At 35.1% G+C, this 22,653-nt stretch overlaps 1 protein-coding gene across 1 annotated transcript in view; it reads right to left on the reverse strand.

Moving 5' to 3' along the window:
- The window catches only part of Ccz1 (vacuolar fusion protein CCZ1), a 173,409-nt gene that overhangs the window by 10,161 nt on the left and 140,595 nt on the right, over positions 1 to 22,653 (reverse strand). The window contains exons 11-12 of the mRNA XM_090415643.1: positions 21,113 to 21,274; positions 2,786 to 2,913 (exon numbers count right to left, since the gene is read on the reverse strand). Of these exons, the coding sequence (XP_090271769.1) occupies positions 2,786 to 2,913; positions 21,113 to 21,274 (290 nt within the window). The remainder of the gene's footprint in view (positions 1 to 2,785; positions 2,914 to 21,112; positions 21,275 to 22,653) is intronic.

Raw genomic sequence — 22,653 nt, forward strand, 5'->3', positions numbered from 1 at the left:
TTGAAATTGGGAGGGATCACCATTTAATCTTGAGCAAGATAAAATTGAATTTCATATTGAACAGAAGAACATGTAACAAAGTTTTAAAGCAAATAAAAGTCGAACAGCTCTCAGATGTGAACTGTAGAATAAAATACACAAACATTATTCAAGAAAAAAATGAAAGAGTTTGAGAATATGAACCACACCTTGGAGATTCAGTGAAAAGCCCTGAAGAAAACATTGATTGATTGATCAGCCAGGGAGGCACGTGATAAGGCTGCAAGGATAGGAAAATCAGAACTTCATGGTGGACACAGGAAGTTAAAGAGGCAGTGAAGGAAAAGAAGAAAGCATATCGAAAGTTCCTGGAAAATAAGCTTACTTATTTGCCAGGAACTTTCGATATGTTCCCTGATGCTTCAATACACTCTCTTAGAGAATACAGAGACAAATGTAAGAAAGTGCTGAATTAAACACTAGCTAAACAAATTTCATGGGAAGACTTTGGTAAGAACATAGAAAATAAATATCAAAAAGGTGGCAAATATGTTGGAGGCTGTTGAAAAAGCTCAGAAATGGAAGAAAGAACACTAAAAGGAATCCAGAGATGATAAAAGTGACATGAAAACCGGAGAAAAAAAGATATCCTTGATGTATGGAGTAATTATTTCCAAAAATTGGTAAATGAAAAAAGTAGTGACAGCACAGTGATCAAAAAAACACTCATCAAGCATGCAATGGCAATCAGGAATACATATGCATGCTTGAAGTAGAAAAAGCCATCATAATCTTGAAGTGTACAAAAGCAGCAGGAGTAGATGATATTCGACCAGAAATGCTCAAGTATGGAGGTATAAAAGTCTTGCAGTAGCTACACTGCATTGTTCAGAAGGCCTGAATAAAGGGATAAATTCCAGATTATTGGAGTTGAGTACCAGTATATAAAAGTGAAATAAAACAATGTGAGAATTACAGAGCAAGTGTACTTAAAAATGGTTGAGAAGGACTGTAGAAGGGGAAACTTGAAGAACAAGCTGGATTCAGGCTAAACAGAGGCTGTCAGGATTAGATTTTCATTTTACAACAAATAGTTGAGAAATCCATGGAATATAACAGAGATATCTAGAAAAGGCAAATAACAAGGTGCAAAGAGAAAAGCTATTCAAAATGCTACAGTTGTGTGGTGTCAATGGGATATTATATCAAGTAATACTTGGTCTTTATTTGAGCTGTAAGTCAGCAGTCAGAATTGAATTAGATACAGGAAGATGGTTTGATGTTAAATCTGGTGTCAGAGAAGGATGTACATTATCTCCTGTTATTCATTATATGGATCACATTAAAAAGGAAAGTGGTATTAAACCTGATATCAAAATTGGAGAAGTTAATCTCAGCTCTCTACTTTATGCAGATGATGTTATGCTTTTAAATAAATCCAGTACAAGCCTGCAAGATTCCCTGACTAAATTGAATAACTGTTGTAATAAATTTCGTATGAAAATCAGCAATAACTAGGCAGAAATATTGAAAATATCAACTGCATCGTGAATGTGGAACCTATAGAACAAGAAAAACATTTCAGCTACTTAGTCACAATTTTTAGTGAAGATGGTAAATTAAATGTGGAAACACAATAGAATCAAAACTGGTATGGTAGGAAGTCAACTAAATTAATTTATATGGAACGTGAGAGAAATTAGTCAAAACACTAAATTAGCTGTATACAAGACTGTTCAAAACAATTTTAACTTATGGACATGAGAGCTGGGTTAGAAATAAAACACTTGGCCAAAGACTAGAAGAAACTACAGATATGAGAGTCCAGAGAAAGATTAGAGGCATGAACAGATGGCAATATCATATTAAAAACAAGGATATTAGTAAAGAACTTGATATTGTTAGCATCCAAGAATGTGTTAACAGAGCTAATCTTAGGTGGTATGGGCATTTAAACAGAATGCAAGAGGAAAGAAATTAGTAAAACAAGTGTTCTTTGCCAGGTTGGCTGAAAAAAGACCCAGAGGAAGACCAAGATATAGGTGGATTGATACAGTAAAAAGTTCCTTAGAAGACAGAAATATAAGATCTGATAATGTTGGAGTCTTGACAGATAACAGATTGAATTAGAGAAAAATTGTTGATAGAAAGTTAATAATGATGTAAGTTTTTCATGTAGTACTATCTTAATATCCTGTACACCCCCTTGAAGGTACATGTCAGGAATTTCATGATGACACACATTTCAATGCACTAGAGATCATTCAATGATTTTCACACTAGTTTACTATGTTGTTGATTGCCATGGTTGATATTTGTCTCATTGCAGCTGCTTTTTGCAAGCACCAAGAATGAGATCCCCCACCCCATCACACACATCTTGGCAATAGCTTAATGGGTGATCTTGAGTTTCTTGACTGAAGCAATATCCTCATTTCCATCAAGCTGATACTGTATATTGTCTGCAGCTGATTTTGGATGAAGGAGTCTTACTAATTTCAAAAACCGATAGGCCACATATATAGTCCTATGATATATTTATATTTCATTTATATTGCTCTCTGTGACATGGATAATGTATATATGACAGGCATTATACAGTTGACTCAAGTAGATATACTATATCTGCTTAAGCCAACTTAGCACTTAAATATACAACAGCTTACAAACTTTTATGACCAGGATTGACATTAATAAAAAAAAAATATATCAATATGGTTCATTCTCACACCTCATATTTATTACAAAATAGTGTATATAGTGTATTTAAATACAGTTAAAAATAAGAATTTGCTTTATTTCTCACCATTGACATCAACTATATTGGCATTTTTCTGTTGAAGCACAACATAGAACTCTCGCCTATCTGACAATTTTCCTATTACCCAGCAATCATTAAGGGTTTTTCCAATCACTTCACCGGTATCATTCAGCCTAAATGACATCAATACAATTTACATGATCATACAAGAATTAAATTGATCTGTATAAAATTTAACCAAACCAGAAATAAATTCAGTTTGCTTGGATATGAATATTATCATATCAAAAACTTAATCCGTTTTATAAACTTGAGTATTTTTTTTTGATTCAACAACAACCACAAAAAAAAAAAAAAAAAAAAAGAGTTACTTCCAATGATTTGCCACAACACCAGAAATAGATGCCTTCATTTATATCTCAATTTTATAATAAAGCTTGTGATTCTTAATAAAACCAGTAAGTAATCTTGTAAAATTTACAAACCTTAAAATTAATATAATGCTACTACTAGAAACTGCCTGGCAGTCACAGACTCAGAGGGATGTCATATATCTAGCTGTCATACCTTTCTTGAATTCATTCATTCACACTACTTGCACTAACCCCATCTAAAGACAAGCCCATTCCAATCATATACTGCTCCATGATTGAAAACTCAAGCTCTCACCAACTTTTCTTGAATGCATTCATTCTCAACTTCCATATATGCCCTTTAATTTTAAAAATGAAAAATTCCATCTACTGGTATCCTATATAAACTTTCAAAAGTGTAGGTTTATATCACATCATTCCCTCTTTCTTCTGGTTGCTAGTGTCTGCAATAATAAATTCTTAATCTGTTCTCATTATCTACATTCAACAGTCCCGATATCATCTATTAACACTCTCCTTTACACCCTCTCTGCTATATCTGCATCACCACAGAGGCCAGAAGATGATCTGCTCCCAATAGTCTAGGTGAGGCTGTATCAAGGCCAAATGACTTCTTTGCCAATGTATGTCAATACTTTTTCAGTATTGCAATTATATGGCTCCTGAACTTCCATCTACCAAAATTTAAAGATTCCTATCCTGATGAGTTTCTTTTAGCATAATCCAAACAATATATCAATACCAAAGTCAGAACATTTACTAACATTCAACTAACAACTTCTCACACAATTCCAGCCTATTCGAATCATTCGGCAAGCGTGCATGTCAATCACATTCCCGATTACCTTGACTATCTTTACATCATTAGCAGAACTGTCCATCAAATTCTTCCTAATGTTATTAATGCAAAGAGAGGATGTAAAAATAATCATAACTGACAATTATGAATCTTTTTACAGTTGTTTCTATATTCTAATATAATCATTAGTTTGGGATTCATGACACATATATCAGCACTTGCAATGTGCCCGTTATTGATATTATTATTGTAAAAATGAAATGTAAAGCATTTGAAATTGATTACTTACTAGATTCTGATGGTTATGTTACTTTCAAATATTTTCTTTATTGTAATTTAAAATTAAGTATGGAGGTATTTGTGATGGTTTGTTTAGACATTCTGTTTACACTAACGTAGACGTGTCAGTCATTATACATAACTTCTCGCTTGCCATTTACATGGAGTGCATGCTTGCCGAGGAGTTTGATGGGTGATTGACAACTGACAGAGAGAGCATTCGGTATCAGGGTAATGAGGAAAACAAATAGAGAGCTAATGGAAATTTGAGAACGGAAGTTTTAAGTTTTACGTGACAGATGGGAGAATATTAATAGAAGATTCCGAAAAGGAATCATAGAACTGTGAGTCTTTAAACTGGAGGAGTTGAGACTGTAGACAAGTATTTAGTAAATAAAAGATATTGCAGCCCATGTTCTAATTGATGTTTGAGGAAATACTGAATGGAAACTTTCAACTTCTGTCTTAAGGACACCAGATTACTATGGAAAAAGCAACTGGTGAAATTTGAAACTGTAGAGCTCTTCATGTAGACTTAACATGAAGAGCTCAACTTAGATATGTTGTTTATGAAGTAGTAGAATTAACTTCTTTCTCTGGTACAAAAATTAGTAAACTGCGCATCAAATTGAACTGCATAAGGTAAGAATATTATACTTCAGTGAGACAGGAGGAATAATATTGTATGCTACATAAGGGAGATAAAAAAAAGGATCCCATGGAAAAGAAGAAAATTTTATATTTTCAGAAAGGGCCTAACAAAGAAACTGACTCTGATGAAAATTTTTGCTGTTGTGAAAACAAGGTGTTTAGTCTGGTAGATGTGATTTTAACTATATGTGAAACAATCCAATAATAGAATGAGTCAGAGAATGAATAATTTTAATATTTTTGGATAAAAAAATCTCTAAACTGTAGATTTATTTTAGAAGGCCTTGGATCCAGTTATTTTTGTAGTTATGTAATTTTATTTAAAGTATATATATTTTTTTTTTATCTGGTCTTGAATCAGTGTTCTGGATTCTAAAAGAAATAGTTAAGTCGACTGCACGATTGTTTATATCTCTGTTAAAGAGATTTTTACTCCAAGTGTTTATTTATTAATAAGGGTTCAACTCCAATTTGGTGCAATAACTTAAGAGATGATATTTTGCCTCTTGATAAGGCCTCACTTGGACTATTGTGCGCAGGTCTGGTCTCCTGGGTTCCATTGTAATTCTGATATACTGGAGAGAGCACAAAGGAGAGTGTTGAAAATATCAGGATTGTGGAATATTGATTATGAAGACAGATTGAGAATTTGTAGACTGCATGTGGTCAGAACTTGCTAGTAGTAGTAGTACCCAAGGCAAAGTTATTCAAATTAAGTGGATATTGAATCCAACATTACTTCAAAGCCGAGTAGAGAAACTACAAGAGTTTCGTGCCGAATATAGAAACTATAAAAGTTTCGGCGGATCCAAGCATAAGCAAACCTTTCATGACAGGGGCAACTCGTAGTAAAGGTGGAGTAAGATCTGATCACTATCCTTAGTATTTCCCATAATGTAAAACACATCTCCTAGCAGTCATGTTATGATGTTATACATTATGGGGGGGGGGGGGGTCACTACCCAGACCAGTTTCGACCTTTTTTGAGGTCTCGTCAGTGAGAGCCAGATCCAGAATGTAAATAATCAGGTTGAAGTGATGCAGAACTTATACTTTACCATACGAGTTGCCAAAAAAGGTGTCACATCACAAAAGGCACCAAGAATTACTGGAGAAAAAAAAAAAAAAAAAAAAAAAAAAACAGCCAAAAGGCTTCACTTTGGCGATGCAAAATTATTCAAATTACATGGATATTGCAATATCCACTTAATTTGAATAATTTTGCATCACCAAAGTGAAGCCTTTTGGCTCTTCTTTTTTTTCAGTAATCCAAGGCAAAGTTTTCATAAATCCTCTGAATACCTAGCAACAAGCAGCTTCAAGAAACTCCCAAATGAAATAAAATCAATGACCTCAGAATATGCATTCAGAAAAAAAGATTGAGAAACTACCTCATGGGACTAAATAATGTGGACCTTTATTTTAAACGTATACTATAAGAGATCATTATAACTTACATATCATGTCCAATTACGAGATGTTACGTGAGTCCTCATAGCCAGTCACTGGATTTTGCAGTGACTGTATCACGCAAATTTCCTAGTAACCAGTATGGCTACGGCCCTTGGTTGCACATAAAAAAAATTGTAAAAACTCACTAACTAACATTTTTATAGCCTATGAAACTATTTGATAATGTATTTTACTCTATTTCAATATATAAGGAAAATATTTTTATTTGTCTATAACAAAATAATCAGGACAAAATAAATGTAAAAACCAACAGAAAGTGCGATAGTAATATTTGAATTGTATATTTATAAATATCATGTATATGTGATGAGAATAATAAACTGTCATTGTCAATATCATAGCATGCCCCCTGATCTCTTCTAACTTGCCTATTCTTCCTAAAAATACTATCTTTTTCACTCAATACCACTTAGTATATCTGCATCTGAGAGCCATATTTCACTAATGCCTACAATCTGAAGCTACAATGTATTCACCAAGACAATAAACTTTGTTCCAAATACTCCCGGTTTGTGTATACTTCTATAGAATAAATAACCAAGTTGGAAAACCTGCAGATCTCTATTTGTATCTAAGGCCTCATCTATGCATTCCTAAACAGATGTCAGAACCAGGCATGCACAGAATCTCATCTTTTCATTATGATCAATTCCATGATTATGCACATTCATATCATTAACACAACTGCAACAACTAAGTTGCTCTTAGGCATAAAGTAGCACTGCTAATCTATACCTAAGAGCAACTTAGGCATAGATTAGCAGTGATATATTACTTTTTTCAATTCATTTTTCTCCAGACTCCTGATACCAAGTACATTCAAATGTAGATCATCCCTCATATAAATACATTTTTCCTTTAAACTCACCCCACAACCAAAGACTCAAGCATTTCCTTCTACAGAACCTATGCATAGAATCATTTGCCATCATAATTCAGTACCATCATATCTTGTTAATATACTACTGATTTTCATTGTCTCACATATCATATTCATTCAGCAATCCTTTCATGACCTATAAATAAATATGTTATTATGATTATCATGTGACACCACCAAGTCCTTGGACACCAAGTAGTCCAAGGACTTGTCACAGGAGGACTGACCCTCTACTCCACTCTACTACACTACACAAGTTTCACTGTCTCCCCTACTAAATTCTCCCACTACAATCTCATATGAAGATAGGATTTTTTTCTTTGGAAACTCAAGTTTTTCATCCCACATACAGGCAAATACATCATGAGAACATGCAATTTACAGACAAAAAATACTGTTGTTGTTGGTGATGGCATTGATAGTAGTTGCATGTAGTGGAAGAATTAAGTAGTAGGAGAGATGAGATGTGTGTGTCAGAGTGGAGTGCCCTTCAGTGATGAGCCCTTGGAGGTGTCACATAATAATGATAAATATATATTTATTTAGAGTGGTGTTTCACGAAGTGTAGTATATGCACTTTTATTTTTTATTACTTTTTTTCTTGCATACATGTACAGACATGTACCCTGAGGAGGTGTACAGAATACTATGATAGTAATGATGTAACTTTATCATCTAGTACTAACTTCCTATTGACAATTTTCTGCTAAAATAATGTTATCTGTCAAGACTCCAATATTAACATATATTTTGGTTACCATCTGAGGTTAGCTCTGCTCACAAACTCCAGCATGCTAACCATATCAAGTTCCTTCCTGCCTTCTTAATATATTTTTATTTTTAATATACTGCCATTTATTAACTCCTCTTATCTTTCTCAGAACCCTGTGGTCTCCAGTCTTTGATCAAGTGTTTTATTTCTAACCCAGCTCTAAGATGCATAAGTTAAAATGGGTTTGAACACTATCTTGTATACAACTAGTTTAGTGTTTTGACTAATTGATCTCTCTCTTACTTCATATAAATTTATTCAGCTTCCTATCATACAAGCTTTGCTAATTCTGCTAAATATGTATCTATTTCCAAATTTAATTTCACATCTTCACTAAAAATTGTGCGTAAATAGCTGAAATGTTTTACTTGTTCTATTTTTCCACTCAGGATGCAGCTAATGTTTTTAATGTTTCTTCCTATTTTCAATGTCTTTGTCTTTTTACTGCTGATTTTCATACTAAATTTATTACAGCTGTTATTCAATGTAGTCAGGGAATCGAATCCTGCACACTGGTAATGGATTTAGAGAGATTAACACCTCCAATTTTGATATCAGGTTTAATACCACCTTCCTTCATAATGTGATCCATATAGATACATTTCATATGGGTTGGATTTGTGCAAATAGAAAAAATGAATATATATACTAAAAGTCACAAATTTAAAGTTCAGATTGTTTCTAATCCATTGGACTGCATCCAGAGTAGCCTGGAACAGATCTGTCAATGTGTCCTTAAAACTCCGCAGTGGGCAGTCCTAAATAATATGATTGACAATTAGTTGATCAGCACCACGTGCTGGGGATTGACACAAGCCCCACTTGTACATCATAGTAGCACATCTGGCATGGCCTGTCCTCAGGCGGTTGAGTGTGCTCCATTGTCGTCTGGACAAGTCAAAACCAAGGGCCTCTGTTGTGGGGTCTGTAATGAGGAGTCCATTTTTTATTGTTGAAGTAAGCCAGCGATTCTTCCATTCAGTTTTAGGAGAATATGTATCTGTTTGCTGAGTTTTCCAGATCAGGTTGTGGGACTTCCAGAATAGGTGGTAGATTTTGGAGGTCCTTATGGATGGATAAGTTATTTCACATACATTTTATCCACTCTGTTAGTAGCAGCTTTCCTCCTTATGTCTGGTGGTATGATGTTAGAGAGTGTTAGTAGCCACTCAACAGGTGTAGACTTTATGCAACCCATGATAATTCTCATGGTATCGTTAAGCTGCACATCGACCTTGCTGACATGATGACTCGAATACGACACCAAAGCACAGTTTTCTGCACAGTGTTCTGCTGCCCATGCCCTAGTGTGCACAGTTTTCTGCTGCCCATGCCCTAGTGTGCACAGTTTTCTGCTGCCCATGCCCTAGTGTACTAGGGCATGGGCAGCAGATTTTAAAGTGTTAGCTCCTGCTCCCCAGCCCAAACACACAAGCTTCCATGATATTATTCATAGTTTTTAGCTTTTGACAAACATTTTCCAGGTGCTTCCTGAAGAGCGATCTAAGGTGACTCTGAGATATTTTGGGTTGGGGTTGTGCTCCCAAGTTTCTCCTTTGAATGAGATCTTCAGCCATTTATCAACTTGATGATTGTTCAAGTGAAACGTGCAAACTTCAGTTTTAGAGGGATTTGGGTAGGGACGTCATTTGATGTAATAGTTGTACAGAACTTCACGGTCAGAACTGAGCACAGTCTTGGCCTCTTTCAGGTGTTTAGTCTGAGTTCCCAACACCAGATCATCTGCATATGCAAACTTTCAGGAGGAGGTTTGTGACATATCACTCTCTCTCCTTCAATCTTTTGATTCTGGCCACTGCTGGATGAAGGTCTTCCCCCCATGATTTTCCAGATCGCATGGTTTTCTGCCTCTCCTATCCATCTCACCTCTTCACCTTCTTCTTGGTCTTGCTTCATCCATTGGTCTTCACTCTGTTGTTTTTCTAGTCCATCTCCCATCACTGCATCTGGCAATATTGCCAGCCGCCCATCTCCACTTAGCCTGTTTAATGTATTTTACAATGTTCGTGACATTGTAAAATACATTACAGGCATGTCACTAATGTATAAATTAAAGAGGAGCTGAGCTAGCACAGAGCCCTGTGGTAGTCCATTTTTTAGTACTTTAAAGGGACTATTTTTACCATTCAATTGTACCTTTAGAATGTTAATCATCACTGGATCTTGTACTACAGTTGCAAATTTCAGTATGTGTCCATTCACCCAAACTGTGTTGTATGCAGTGGACAGATCTATGAATGCTACTAAGGTTTTAAGGCCTTTTTGAAAACCAGCTTCTATATGTGTAGTAAGGGCAAGTACTTGATTGCAGCAGCTGCAAGTCTCTCTGAATCCAGATTGTTCATTTGGTACTATGGCATTAATCAATGGGTAAATTCGATTATAGAGTAATCATTCAAAAAGTTTATAGGGAATACTTAGTAAAGATATTGGTCAATAATTTGCTGCATCAGTATGGTTATAGCCACATAACCGTACTGATGCAGTACGGTTATATGGCTATAACTTTGCACCTCAGGAATTCCTTTGGGATGTTCCCACTTTCTAGAATTTTACAGAAAAACTGCAAAAGCCACTTATGAGCATTATTTCCATCCAAATTTGTAGCTCCAAATTTGTATTATCCTTAGGGTGAATTCAGTTTCCCTTATTTTTTGGTCAGTTTTGGAAAACTTTTTCGAAAAGGTCTGCTTTGTTTCTTCCTGTTCCAGTTTCCTTTCAATTTGCACATATTAGCTGGGAGGTCAAAAAAAAAAAAAAAAAAAAAAAAAAAAAGAGAGACAGGTTCGGCTCCCAAGTCATGAAAGTTTAGCTGCCAAAGACGTTGCCCAGGTGCACCACAAGGAGGTATTTTGTGACAATTCAGCACCCATCCTAATAGATGATGAATAACAGTGGAGATACTGAACACCATTGTCTCACACCTGATTTAATATTAAAACCACCTCCTGTACCTCTTACAATTCTAACTGCTGACTTGCATTTCATATATAATATCCCATTTACAGAGTCCAACTGTAGCATTTTGAACAGCTTTTCTTTTGCCACCTTTGTCATATGCCTTTTCCAGATCTACAAAAGTCAAATACAGATCCTTAGTTCCCATGTTATCTGAACTATTTTTTTTAAATGAAAATCTGATCCTGATATTTGGCCTGAATTCAGCTTGTTCTTCAAGCTTCCCTTCTACAATTTTTTAGCTCTTTCTTGAATATATTTACATAAATCTTACCAGGCATTTAGTATTGAATTATTCTGTAATTCTCACATTATTTTATTTCCACACGTTCTTCTTCTTTCATTTTTTTTTTTTTTTTTTTTTTACAGATGGATACTATTGAGAACTGTACTCCATCATCCAGAATTTGATCCTCTGACCAAGCCCCAAGCCTTCTGATTTATACAATGTAGCTACTGTAAAACTTTTATACCTACATATTTGAGCATTTTTAATTGAATATTATTATTATGACATGGATCTCCATGGAGTCATAACTCATCGTGGAAGACCTGCAATAACAATTATTCTCACAATACTTATCATACCACTCCTTCAACTTATTTTGAGGCACTCAAAACTACCTCTGGCAATCCATTCCACTCATTCACCTCTTCAAGCAAAGAACCTAGTCCACACACACCCTTACTAACACACTCTTACACAACAATTTCCAGTTGTGACCCCCCCCACACACTCCTCATGTACTGAAAAATTTCTTCTTTGTCAATCCCATACAATCTCTTTAGTAACTTATCATTTTCTATCATTTCTTCTGATGTCAATAAACTCTGCAATCCGCACACCTTCAATCTATCCTCATAGGGAGCATTCCACAGACCTGTCATCAGCTTGATCGCCAAGGAATCCAGGTGACCAAATCTGTGCACAGTAGTCAACATGTGCCAAATCACAGCCTTATAAAGAGGGATAATAACCTCCCTGACTATCTTTACTTGTCAATGTATTCAACATCCAAGTAATCCTCTGAGCTATTTTGCTAACTTTTGCAATATGTCCTCTGAACTTCAAATCTCTATCCACTATCATCCACAGATCACTTCTTCAATTTCATTTAATTTAGTACCATCAACATGATACAAAGTATGTAATCTTTTCATCTCAAAGTGATGAAAAGATTACATATTTTCCTTACATTTTGCAACATTAAATTGACAACCATTGTTCTTGCCTACATTGTCAATTTATTTAAAATCTTGCAGGATATCTACATCACCTCTATTAACTGCTGCTCTTCCCAGTTTTGCATCATCAGAAAATAACAGAATACCCCCCCCCCCCCCTTAAATCTTCTGCTATGTCATTAATATACAAATTAAAGTACTGGCTGCAGTCAGAGCTCTGGGGCACACCACTAGTCACAATTAGCTTTCTTACACTTTATTTTGTATTCTCTAAGAGCACAAGCTGACTTACCAGGAATTTTTGATATACTTTCTTCTTTTCTTTGACTGCCTCTTTAACTTCCTGAGTCCACCATGGAGTTCAGATTTTCAATTCTTGCCGACAACCTCACCACATGACTCTCAGGCTGAATCAGTTGGTTTTCTTCAGGTTTGCCAATGAATCTCCATGATTTGCTTCTTGTTTTCAAACTTCAATGTCTTCTTGAATAGCATTTGCATATTTGAAATATTAGTCTAAAATTTCAACCAAAGTTGAAAGCTGCTTAACTTTGATTCATTTTAAAACTTTTTTACACTCTTCCTTTTCAATATGAAATTAAATTTTATCCTGCTCAATACTAGATGGTGATTACTTCCTCTGTACACTCTTGTGTCTTGAACCAGCATGAAGATATCACTATCACTGGTGACATAGTTAATAAGACTATTTCTTGCATCTTCTCTCTCCATACAAATTTGTGCACATTTTGATGTTGGAACCTGGTTTTAGTAATAAACTAGTCCAAGTTCTGAACAAAAATCCAGCAGGTACTAACCATTATTATTAGCTTTGCTCTTTTTTCCGAATTTTACCAGACATGTAGAAATGTTTTGGAAATCATTTCTTACTCTGCTGTTTGATCTCCAACTTTCCAACTTTCCCTTTTTTGTTGTGCCAGCTGCCTTTTCTAATGTCTCGAAAAAATTCCTCTTCCTTCTTTCTTGCAGAACCTTCAGTGCAATTATTGGCACAAGTCAGTCTCACTGTCTAGTTCTCCCACTGTGTTATTTGCCCACATCACTCTACTTGATATGGTATGCCATTCAAGAAGATTATCCTCAATATTTAGTGTTGAATACTTACTATAGCTGTTATTCCTTTTCCCCTTATTGTTATTGAATGAATATAACATCTCGTATTTACTGCTTAGAAAGATCTCACCTATTTATGTTCTTGTTTCTGGAAGACCTAAAACAAGGCAAAAACAGGTGAGATCTTTCTAAGTAGCAAATACAAGATGTTATATTCAGTCAATAACAATAAGGTTTTGTTGAACAGGTAACACACCAGCTGGCATAAAATTCTGTCATATTTAACTATCACTGCACATTATGGTTTAAGCCACTAAGAATAGAATTTCTTTGGCTAAATCCCAAATTGCCAGCCCATCCTCATTCATTCAGTATCCAGGTAGATGCCTACTAATGGGTGCAGCATGAGGTGAGGACTGGACATTAGGTCTGAAACCATCGTCAATTCGCTGCATTCCTCAAAGGACTATGATTCAATCTCCTCCCAGTTATCTTGCTTTGACCCTTAAGTTAGGCTTTAATACATCATCATCAAATTCCTGACATGTACCCTCAAGGGGTGTACAGGATATGATAGTACTACATGAAAAATTTACATCATTACTAACTTCCTATTTACAATTTTCCTCCAAATCAGTCTGTTACTTGTCAAGACTCCAACATTATCAAATCTTATATTTCTGTCATCTAAGGCACTTTGTACCGTATCAATCCACCTATACTTGATCTTCCTCTGGGTCGTTTTCCTGCCAACCTGGCAGAGAACACTTGTTTTGCTAATCGTTCCTCGCCCATCCTGTTTAAGTGACCATACCACCTGAGATTAGCTATGCTAACGCATTCTTGGATGCTGACAATGTCAAGTTCATTCCTAATATCCTCGTTTTTAATATGATATTGCCATTGATGCCATCTGTTCATGCCCCTAATCTTTCTCAGGACTCTCATATCTGTGGTCTCTAGTCTTAGGTCAAGTGTTTTACTTCTGACCCAGCTCTCAGATCCATAGGTTAAAACTGGTTTGAACACTTTCTTGTATACAGCTAATTTAGTGTTCCGAATAATTTCTCTCTTATTCCATATGAATTTATTCAATTGACTGCCTACCATACCAGCTTTGTTGATTCTGTTGTCTATTTCCATATTTAATTTACCATCTTAACTAAAAATCGTGCCTAAGTAGCTGAAATGTTTTACATGTTCCACAGGTTCTCCATTCACAACACAGTTGACATTTTCAACAATTCTACCTATTTTCATTGTCTTTGTCTTTTTAATGTTGACCTTCATAGCATATCTATCACAACAGTTATTCAGTTTAGTCAGATAATCTTGCAAACTTGTCGCGGATTTATTTAGAAGTATAACATCGTCCGCATAAAGCAAAGAGCTGACATTAACATCTCCAATTCTGATATCGTGTTTAATACAACTTTCCTTCATAATGTGATCCATATAGATAATGAATAAAGAGGAGATAAAATGTACATCCTTGTCTGACACCAGATTTAACATTAACCACCTTACTGGCCATTATGGATCAAATACGTATCCTCATATGCTACTTATCCATCATATATTTCAATGTAATATCAATGGTATTACAATTTTAATATGCCCTTCGCATCCATGATAACCTTGACGTCTATAGACATATTGGCCAGTAGCGTGGTTAAACCATTTTCCTGTACTTTCTTCAATTCAAACTGCTGACTTACAACTCAAATAAAGACTAACTATTGCATGATATAATGCCCCATTGACACCATATAACTGTAGCGTATTGAATAGCTTCTCTCTTGGCACCTTGTCATATGCCTTTTCCAGATCGACAAAACTTAAATACAGATCTTTGTTATATTCCCATGATTTCTCAACTATTTGTCGTAAAGTGAAGATCTGATCCTGACAGCCTCTATTTGGTCTGAATCTAGCTTGTTCTACACCAAGCTTCTCTTCCACAATTCTTCTCAACCGTTTCTCAAGTATACTTGCATAGATCTTGCCAGGAACACTCAGTAGGGAAATACCTCTGTAATTCTCACATTCAGTTTTATTTCCCCTTTTTATATTTATATATATATATATATATATATATATATATATATATGGGTACTATTAGAGCTCTACTGCAATCATCGGGAATTCGTCCCTCTGTCCACACTTTCTGAACTATGCAGTGCAGCCACTGTAAGACTGTTATACCACCATACTTCAGCATTTCTGGTTGAATATCATCTACTCCTGATGCCTTTCCACATTTCAAGCCTTTGATGGCTTTTTCTACTTCAAATATGGATATGTATTCCTGACTGTATGCCTGTTGAGTGTTTTTTTACCACTGTGCTATCACTGTTTGTTTCATTTAGCAATTTTTCAAAGTAATTACTCCATACTTCAAGGATATCTTTTTCTCCCATTTTCATTTCACCTTTATCATCTCTATATCCTTTTACAGCACTCTTTCCTCCATTTCTGAGCTTCTGCAACAATCTCCAGAATATCTTGCCACCTTTTTGATATTTATTTTCTATGTTCTTGCCAAAGTCCTTCCATGACTTTTGTTTAGCTAGTTTTACACAGTGTTTCGCTTTCTTACATTTGTCTCTGTGTTCTCTAAGAGCACAAGCTGACTTATTTGCCAGGAGCACTTGATATGCTTTCTTCTTTTCCTTTACTGCCTCTTTAACTTCCTGTGTCCACTTATGCAGTTCTGATTTTTCTATCCTTGCAGACAACCTCACCACACGCCTCTCTGGCTGAATCAATCAGGGTTTTCTTCAAGGCTGGCCACTGAATCTCCAAGGTTTGGTTCCTGTTCTCAAACTCTTTCATATTTTCTTCAGTAATCTTTGTGTATTTTAGCGTACAGTTCACATCTGAGAGCTGCTCAACTTTTATTCACTTTTAAACTTTCTTAAATGTTATTCTTTTCGATATGAAATTCAATTTTATCCTGCTCAAGACTAAATAGTGATTATTACATCCAATTTCAAATCCTCTGGACACTCTGGTGTCCTGCACCAGGGAGAAAACATCACTATCAACAATAACATAGTCAGTGAGACTTTTCTTATTCCTTGCTTCTTCTTTTCATGTGAATTTGTGCACATTTTTATGTTGGAACATAGTGTTAGTAATAACCAGTTCATGTCCTGAGCACAAATCCAACAGGTATTTGCCATTATTATTAGCTTTGCTCCTTTCTCCAAATTTTCCCAAAATATTTTTGTATGTCTGACAATCATTTCCTACTCTGCTATTTAGATCCCCAACAAGGACCAACTTTTTCTTTTTCATTGTGTCAGGTGCTTTTTCTAAAGCATCAAAAAATTCCTCCACTTCTACCTTAGTAGAACCTTCTGTGTTACCATAGGTGCAAATAAGTCTCATTGTCCAATTCCCCATTCTGATGTTAGCCCACATCACTGTACTTGAGACTGCCTGCCATTTAAGAAGATCAGCCTTGTATTTGTTTTAATACATTTGGTATGAAAATCGGAAATAAAAAGACAAAAGTTGTGAAAGGCAGGAACATTGAAAACATGAGATAATTCCTGAATGGGAAACATAAATGTTTTACTGTTTATTAGTGAAGATGACAAATTAAATATGAAAATGGACAACAGAATTAGTTGTCCAATTCCATATCAGTTGATATACAAAAGACAGCATTAAAACCATGTTGATTCACAGGTCTAAGAGTTGGGTAAGAAATAAAACTTGATCAAAGACAGGAAACCACATACTGTGGTCTTAAAAAAATTAGAAACAGAACATGTGGAATCAATGTCAAAATCATATTAAAAATGAGGACATCAAGAAGAAACTTGATATTGGATAGCATTCAGGAATGGGTGAACAAAGCTAATCTAGCTGATATGATCAGTTAAACAGAATAGGAGATGAAGGATACGAAAAACAGGTGTTTGATGGCAGGTAAACAGTCTCAAGAGAAAATGAAGACGTAATGGATTGGATGCAGTTAGAAGTGCTTTGAAAATTGAAATGTAAGATACGACTATACTGAAGTCCTGGAAGATAACAGACAAAATAACTATCAATAGGAAGTTAGTAATATTGTAAATTTTTCATGTAACGCCATCATAGTATATCCTGTAGATCCCCCCTGCCCTTGAGGTTACATTTAGGAATTCAATGTGTGTAGGATTCATACATATTCATATAAAACATCTTGAAGTAGTAGATTAACTATAGAGCTGCTGCTGTAACACACGTATCTATGCTAGGAAGATATATTTACTCCAAAAGAATATTATTTTATTTCATTTTAAATGGTTACTAATTATTTGATTTTTGTTATCTGTTGATTTTCTGATATCAGGTATCAGCATCATCATCAAATTCATGGTATGTACCCTCAAGGGGTGTACAGGATATGATATACTACATGAAAAAAAACTTATATCATTACTAACTTCCTATCTACAATTTTCCTCCAAATCAATCTGTTACCTGTCAAGACTCAAAATTTCTTATATTAGATTTTATATTCTATCTTCTAAGGCACTTTTTACTGTATCAATCGGCCTATATCCTGGTCTTTCATGGGGTCTTTTTCCAGACAACCTGGCAGAGAACACTTGTCTGTTAATCATTCTTTCCCATTCTGTTTAAGTGACCATACTACCTAAGATTAGCTCTGTTAACACATTCCTGGGTGCTAACAATGTTAAGTTCTTACTTAATATCCTTGTTTTTAATATGATATTGCCACTGATACCATCGGTTCACCCCCTCTAATCATTCTCAGGACACTCATATCTGTAGTCTTTAGTCAAGCGTCCTTTCTAACCCAGCTTTCAGATCAGTAAGTTTAAATTGGTTTGAACACTGTCTGTATACAGCTAATTTAGTGTTTTGACAAATTTCTCTCTTATTCCATATAAATTCGTTTAGTTGACTTCCTACCATGCCAGCTTTGATTCTGTTGTATATTTCCATATTTAATTTACAATCTTCACTAAAAATTGTGCCTAATTATCTGAAATGTTTTTCTTGTTCTATAGGTTCTCCATTCACAATGCAGTTGATATTTTCAATGTTTCTGCCTAGTTATTGCTGATTTTCATACCAAATATATTACAAGACTTATTCAATTTAGTCAGGGAATCTTGCAGACTTGTAGCAGATTTATTTAGAAGTACAATATCATCTGCAAAGAGTAAAGACTGAGATTAACATCTCCAATTTTGATATCAGGTTTAATACCACTTTCCTTCATAATGTAAACCATATAGATAATAAATAACAGAGAGGATAATGTACATCATTGTCTCAGACCAGATTTGACATAAAACCATCTTCCTTCAATTCTAACTGCTGACTTACAACTCAAGTAAAGATTAAGTATTGCTTGATATAATGCTCCATTGACATGATACAACTGTAGCACTTCGAACAGCTTCTCTCTTGGCACCCTGTCATACGGCTTTTCCAGATCTACAACACTTAAATACAGATCTTTCTTATATTCCCATGATTTCTCAACTATTTGTCGTAAAGTGAAGATCTGATCCTGACAACCTCTATTTTGGCCTGAATCTGGCTTGTTCTTCACCAAGCTTTTCTTCCACAATTCTTCTCAACCGTTTCTCAAGTATATTTGCATATATCTTACCAGGAACACTCAGTAGAGAAATACCTCTGTAATTCTCACATTCAGTTTTATTTCCCTTTTTATATATGGGTACTATGAGAGCTCTACTCCAATCATTGGGAATTCATCCCTCTGTCCAGGCATTCTGAACTATGCAGTGCAGCCACTGTAAGACTTTTATACCACCGTACTTCAGCATTTCTGGTCGAATATCGTCTACTCCTGCTGCCTTTCCACATTTCAAGCCTTTGATAGCTTTTTCTACTTCAAGTATGGATATGTATTCATGACTGCATGCCTGGTCAGTGTTTTTTACCACCGTGCTTTTTACCATTGACACCATATAACTGTAGCGTATTGAATAGCTTCTCTCTCTCTCTCTCTTGGCACCTTGTCATATGCCTTTTCCAATTCAACAAAACTTAAATACAGATCTCTGTTATATTCCCATGCTTTCTCAACTATTTGTTTGAAAGTGAAAATTTGATCCTGACAGCCTCTATTTGGCCTAAATCCAGCTTGTTCTTCACCAAGCTTCCCTTCCACAATTCTTCTCAACCGTTTCTCAAGTGTACTTGCATAAATCTTATCAGGAACAGCACTCAGTAGAGAAATACCTCTGTAATTCTCGCATTCAGTTTTATTTCCCTTTTTTTTATATATGGGTACTATGAGAGCTCTACTCCAATCATTTGGAATTCGTTCCTCTGAACTATGCAGTGCAGCCACTGTAAGACTTTTATACCTCCATACTTGAGCATTTCTGGTCAAATATCATCTACTCCTGCTGCCTTTCCACATTTCAGGCCTTTGATGACTTTTAATACTTCAAGTATGGATATGTATTCCTGACTGCATCCTTGTTGAATTTTTTTGCCACTAAGCTGTTAATAATCGTTTCATTTAGCAACTTTTTGAAGTAATTACTCCATACTTCAAAGGATATCTTTTCTTCAGTTTTCATGTCATCTTTATCATCTCTAATTCCTTTTACAGCACTCTTTCCTCCATTTATAACTTATTCAACAACTCCAGAATATCTTGCCATCTTCTTAATATTTATTTTCTATGTTCTTACCAAAGTCTTTCCATGACTTTTGTTTAGCTAATTTTACACAGTGTTTAGCTTTCTTACATTTGTCTCTGTATTCTCAAAGAGCACAATCTAACTTATTTGGCAGGAAATTTTGATATGCTTTCTTCTTTTCCTTCACTGCCTCTTTAACTTCCTGTGTCCACCATGGAGTTCAGTTTTTTTCCTATCCTTGCAAACAATCTCACCACATGCCTCTCTGGTTGAATCAGTCAATGTTTTCTTCAGGTCTTCCCACTGAATCTCCAAGATTTGTTTCCTGTTCTCAAACTCTCATTTTTTTATTCAATAATGTTTGTGTATTTTAGTCTATAGTTCATATCTGAGAGCTGCTCAACTTTTATTCACTTTAAAACTTTCTTACATGTTCTTCTTTTCAACATGAAATTCAATTTTATCCTGCTCAAGACTAAATGTTGATTACTCCCAATTTCAAATCTGTACACTCTAATGTCCTGCACCAGTGAGAAAACATCACCATCAACAATAACATAGTGAATGAGACTCTTTTTATTCCTTGCCTCTTTTCTCCATGTGAATTTTTGTGCACATTTTTATGTTGGAACATTGTGTTAATAATAACCAGTCCATGTCCTGAGCAGAAATCCAAGAGGTATTTGCCATTATTATTAGATTTGCTCTTTTGTCCGCATGGTTAACCTAGTGACTTTGCGCTTCGCAACCATATGCCTGGGGAAGGAGTGTCCCAGGTTCAATTCCAATCGAAGACGTGAGGAACTTGAGGATCTTCATCAGCCATAGCCAAGTTAGCCAGTCTTGGGCGTGGGCAGTAGGTTTTTTTCCGCCAGTTTATCTGACTTTTTCATCCCGCAAGCAGGCAAACCAGCTCTGTGAACATACGCTACTACAGTCAAAAATATATATATAACCCCCCCCACCACCACCACCACCAGTGGCAGGCTAGGTGACAGGTCGGTTGGAAGTGGTACTAACAAGAAGTCGCATAGTGAAAGAAGAAGATTAGATTAGATCTTTTATCCAAATTTTCCCAAAATATTTTTGTTTCTCAGGTATTCAGAGAATAATTAAAAAAAGTTGTGAGCAAAAGGTTATGAAGATTTGAACTACAAATTATTTTGAAACAAGGAGATTTTTTGAATGATAACCAAATTAGTTTGTCTTCAATGAAAATCAATAACAGAGTATAAAAACAAAAAGTAACTACAGCTTACTTTGACAAGTCAAGGTTTATGTCAGCCAAAAGTTTTACCACTTCTGGAGGAACTGAAGCCTGAACAAGTCTCTTCACATCTGTGTGAATAGTTGACTTCTGAGCTAAATTCATGTGATTGAAATACATGTACAGATATTTTGTTTGGGGATCTCCTGAAGTACTGAAAATAAAGTTTAAAAATTCTTCTTATATTAAGGCATTATAATTTCATTATCTTTTTGCCATATACTGATACAAATGAACAACTTTTCAAAATAATTTCAAAATTAACAAACTATCAGCACAGTAACTATATGATAATAACAAAGCATGTGGCCTGGCTAACCAGGTAGATGGAGTTCCGACTTCCACATACTTGCCATGAGTTTTTATCTCAATTTGGTATATCTGTTTGTGTACATTTTTAAGTGGTAAATGATTATCATTATCATCTGGTGTAAAACTACCACCTGCTTACTGGAGACTGCCTGAAATGGCTTGAAAAAGTACAAAGTTGATTCTAGAGCAGTGTGATACTTAGTTCACTCAAATTGCTCATGTGCTACAGATTTATAATTTCTTATAAATAAATAGGAGTTACAATTGAAATCCCATTAGGGTCGCCCATATACTTTCAAAAGTAGTAGTAGTGTCATTAGTGTTACAGTATCAAATGAATGGGATTCCTAAATTACAATTCTGACATTCAGTCGAAAGTATCAGTGGAAAGGACAGATGTTGAGAAATCCGGGAATATAATAAGCATCTCTAAGTTTTGTTGATTTCAAAAAAATCACTTGACAGAATAAATATTCAGTAAACTGTTCAAAACACTAAATCTGAACTAAATGGAACAAAATAAACCAGTGCATACTTAATTCACAAATCAAAGCAGTGTAATACAGGATTGGTACACTATACTTCTCTTTATAATCTATGAACTACATCATTAAGGAAAGTGATATTAATCCTAAGATTCGAAAGAGGACATAATATGAAGCTCAGTTCTTTATGCTAAGCAGAAGATTGTTTCTTAAATAAATCTGCACCACTTTGAGAATAAGTAAATTGAATAACTGCTGCAAAAATTTGGTATGAAAAGTCAGTATTAAAAATAGAATACATTATTCAAATTAAGGGAACATTAAATCCCACATTGTTCGGTTTTAAAACCGAATAAGAAACTCAAAGATTGGAATTAGAGAGTTTCATGCCGAATATAGTAATCTATAAAAGTATCGGTGGTTACTAGCGTGAGCTAATGCAAGTAGTCCTAGTATGTAGTACAATCTCAGGCAACTCGTTGCAAAGGTGGGGAAAGTTCTGATCGCTAATCTTGGTATTTTCCATAATATAAAAACACATTTCCTAGGAAATGTATGCTGTTATTACATTATGGTGGGAGGTGATATTAATCCTAAGATTAATATTTGAGGCTTCATCAGTGAGTAGCTAGACCAAATAGATACCAAAGGGTATAGCGAAAAGAACTTATATACTCTGCTATACAAGTTGTCAAACAGGTGCAACCATTAAGTTACTTAAATATAAAGAGCCAAT

Source organism: Typopeltis vanoorti, chromosome 3, assembly GCF_054136105.1.
Source record: "Typopeltis vanoorti isolate ZY-2024b chromosome 3, IOZ_Tvanoo_1.0, whole genome shotgun sequence".
NCBI classification, from domain to species: domain Eukaryota; kingdom Metazoa; phylum Arthropoda; class Arachnida; order Uropygi; family Thelyphonidae; genus Typopeltis; species Typopeltis vanoorti.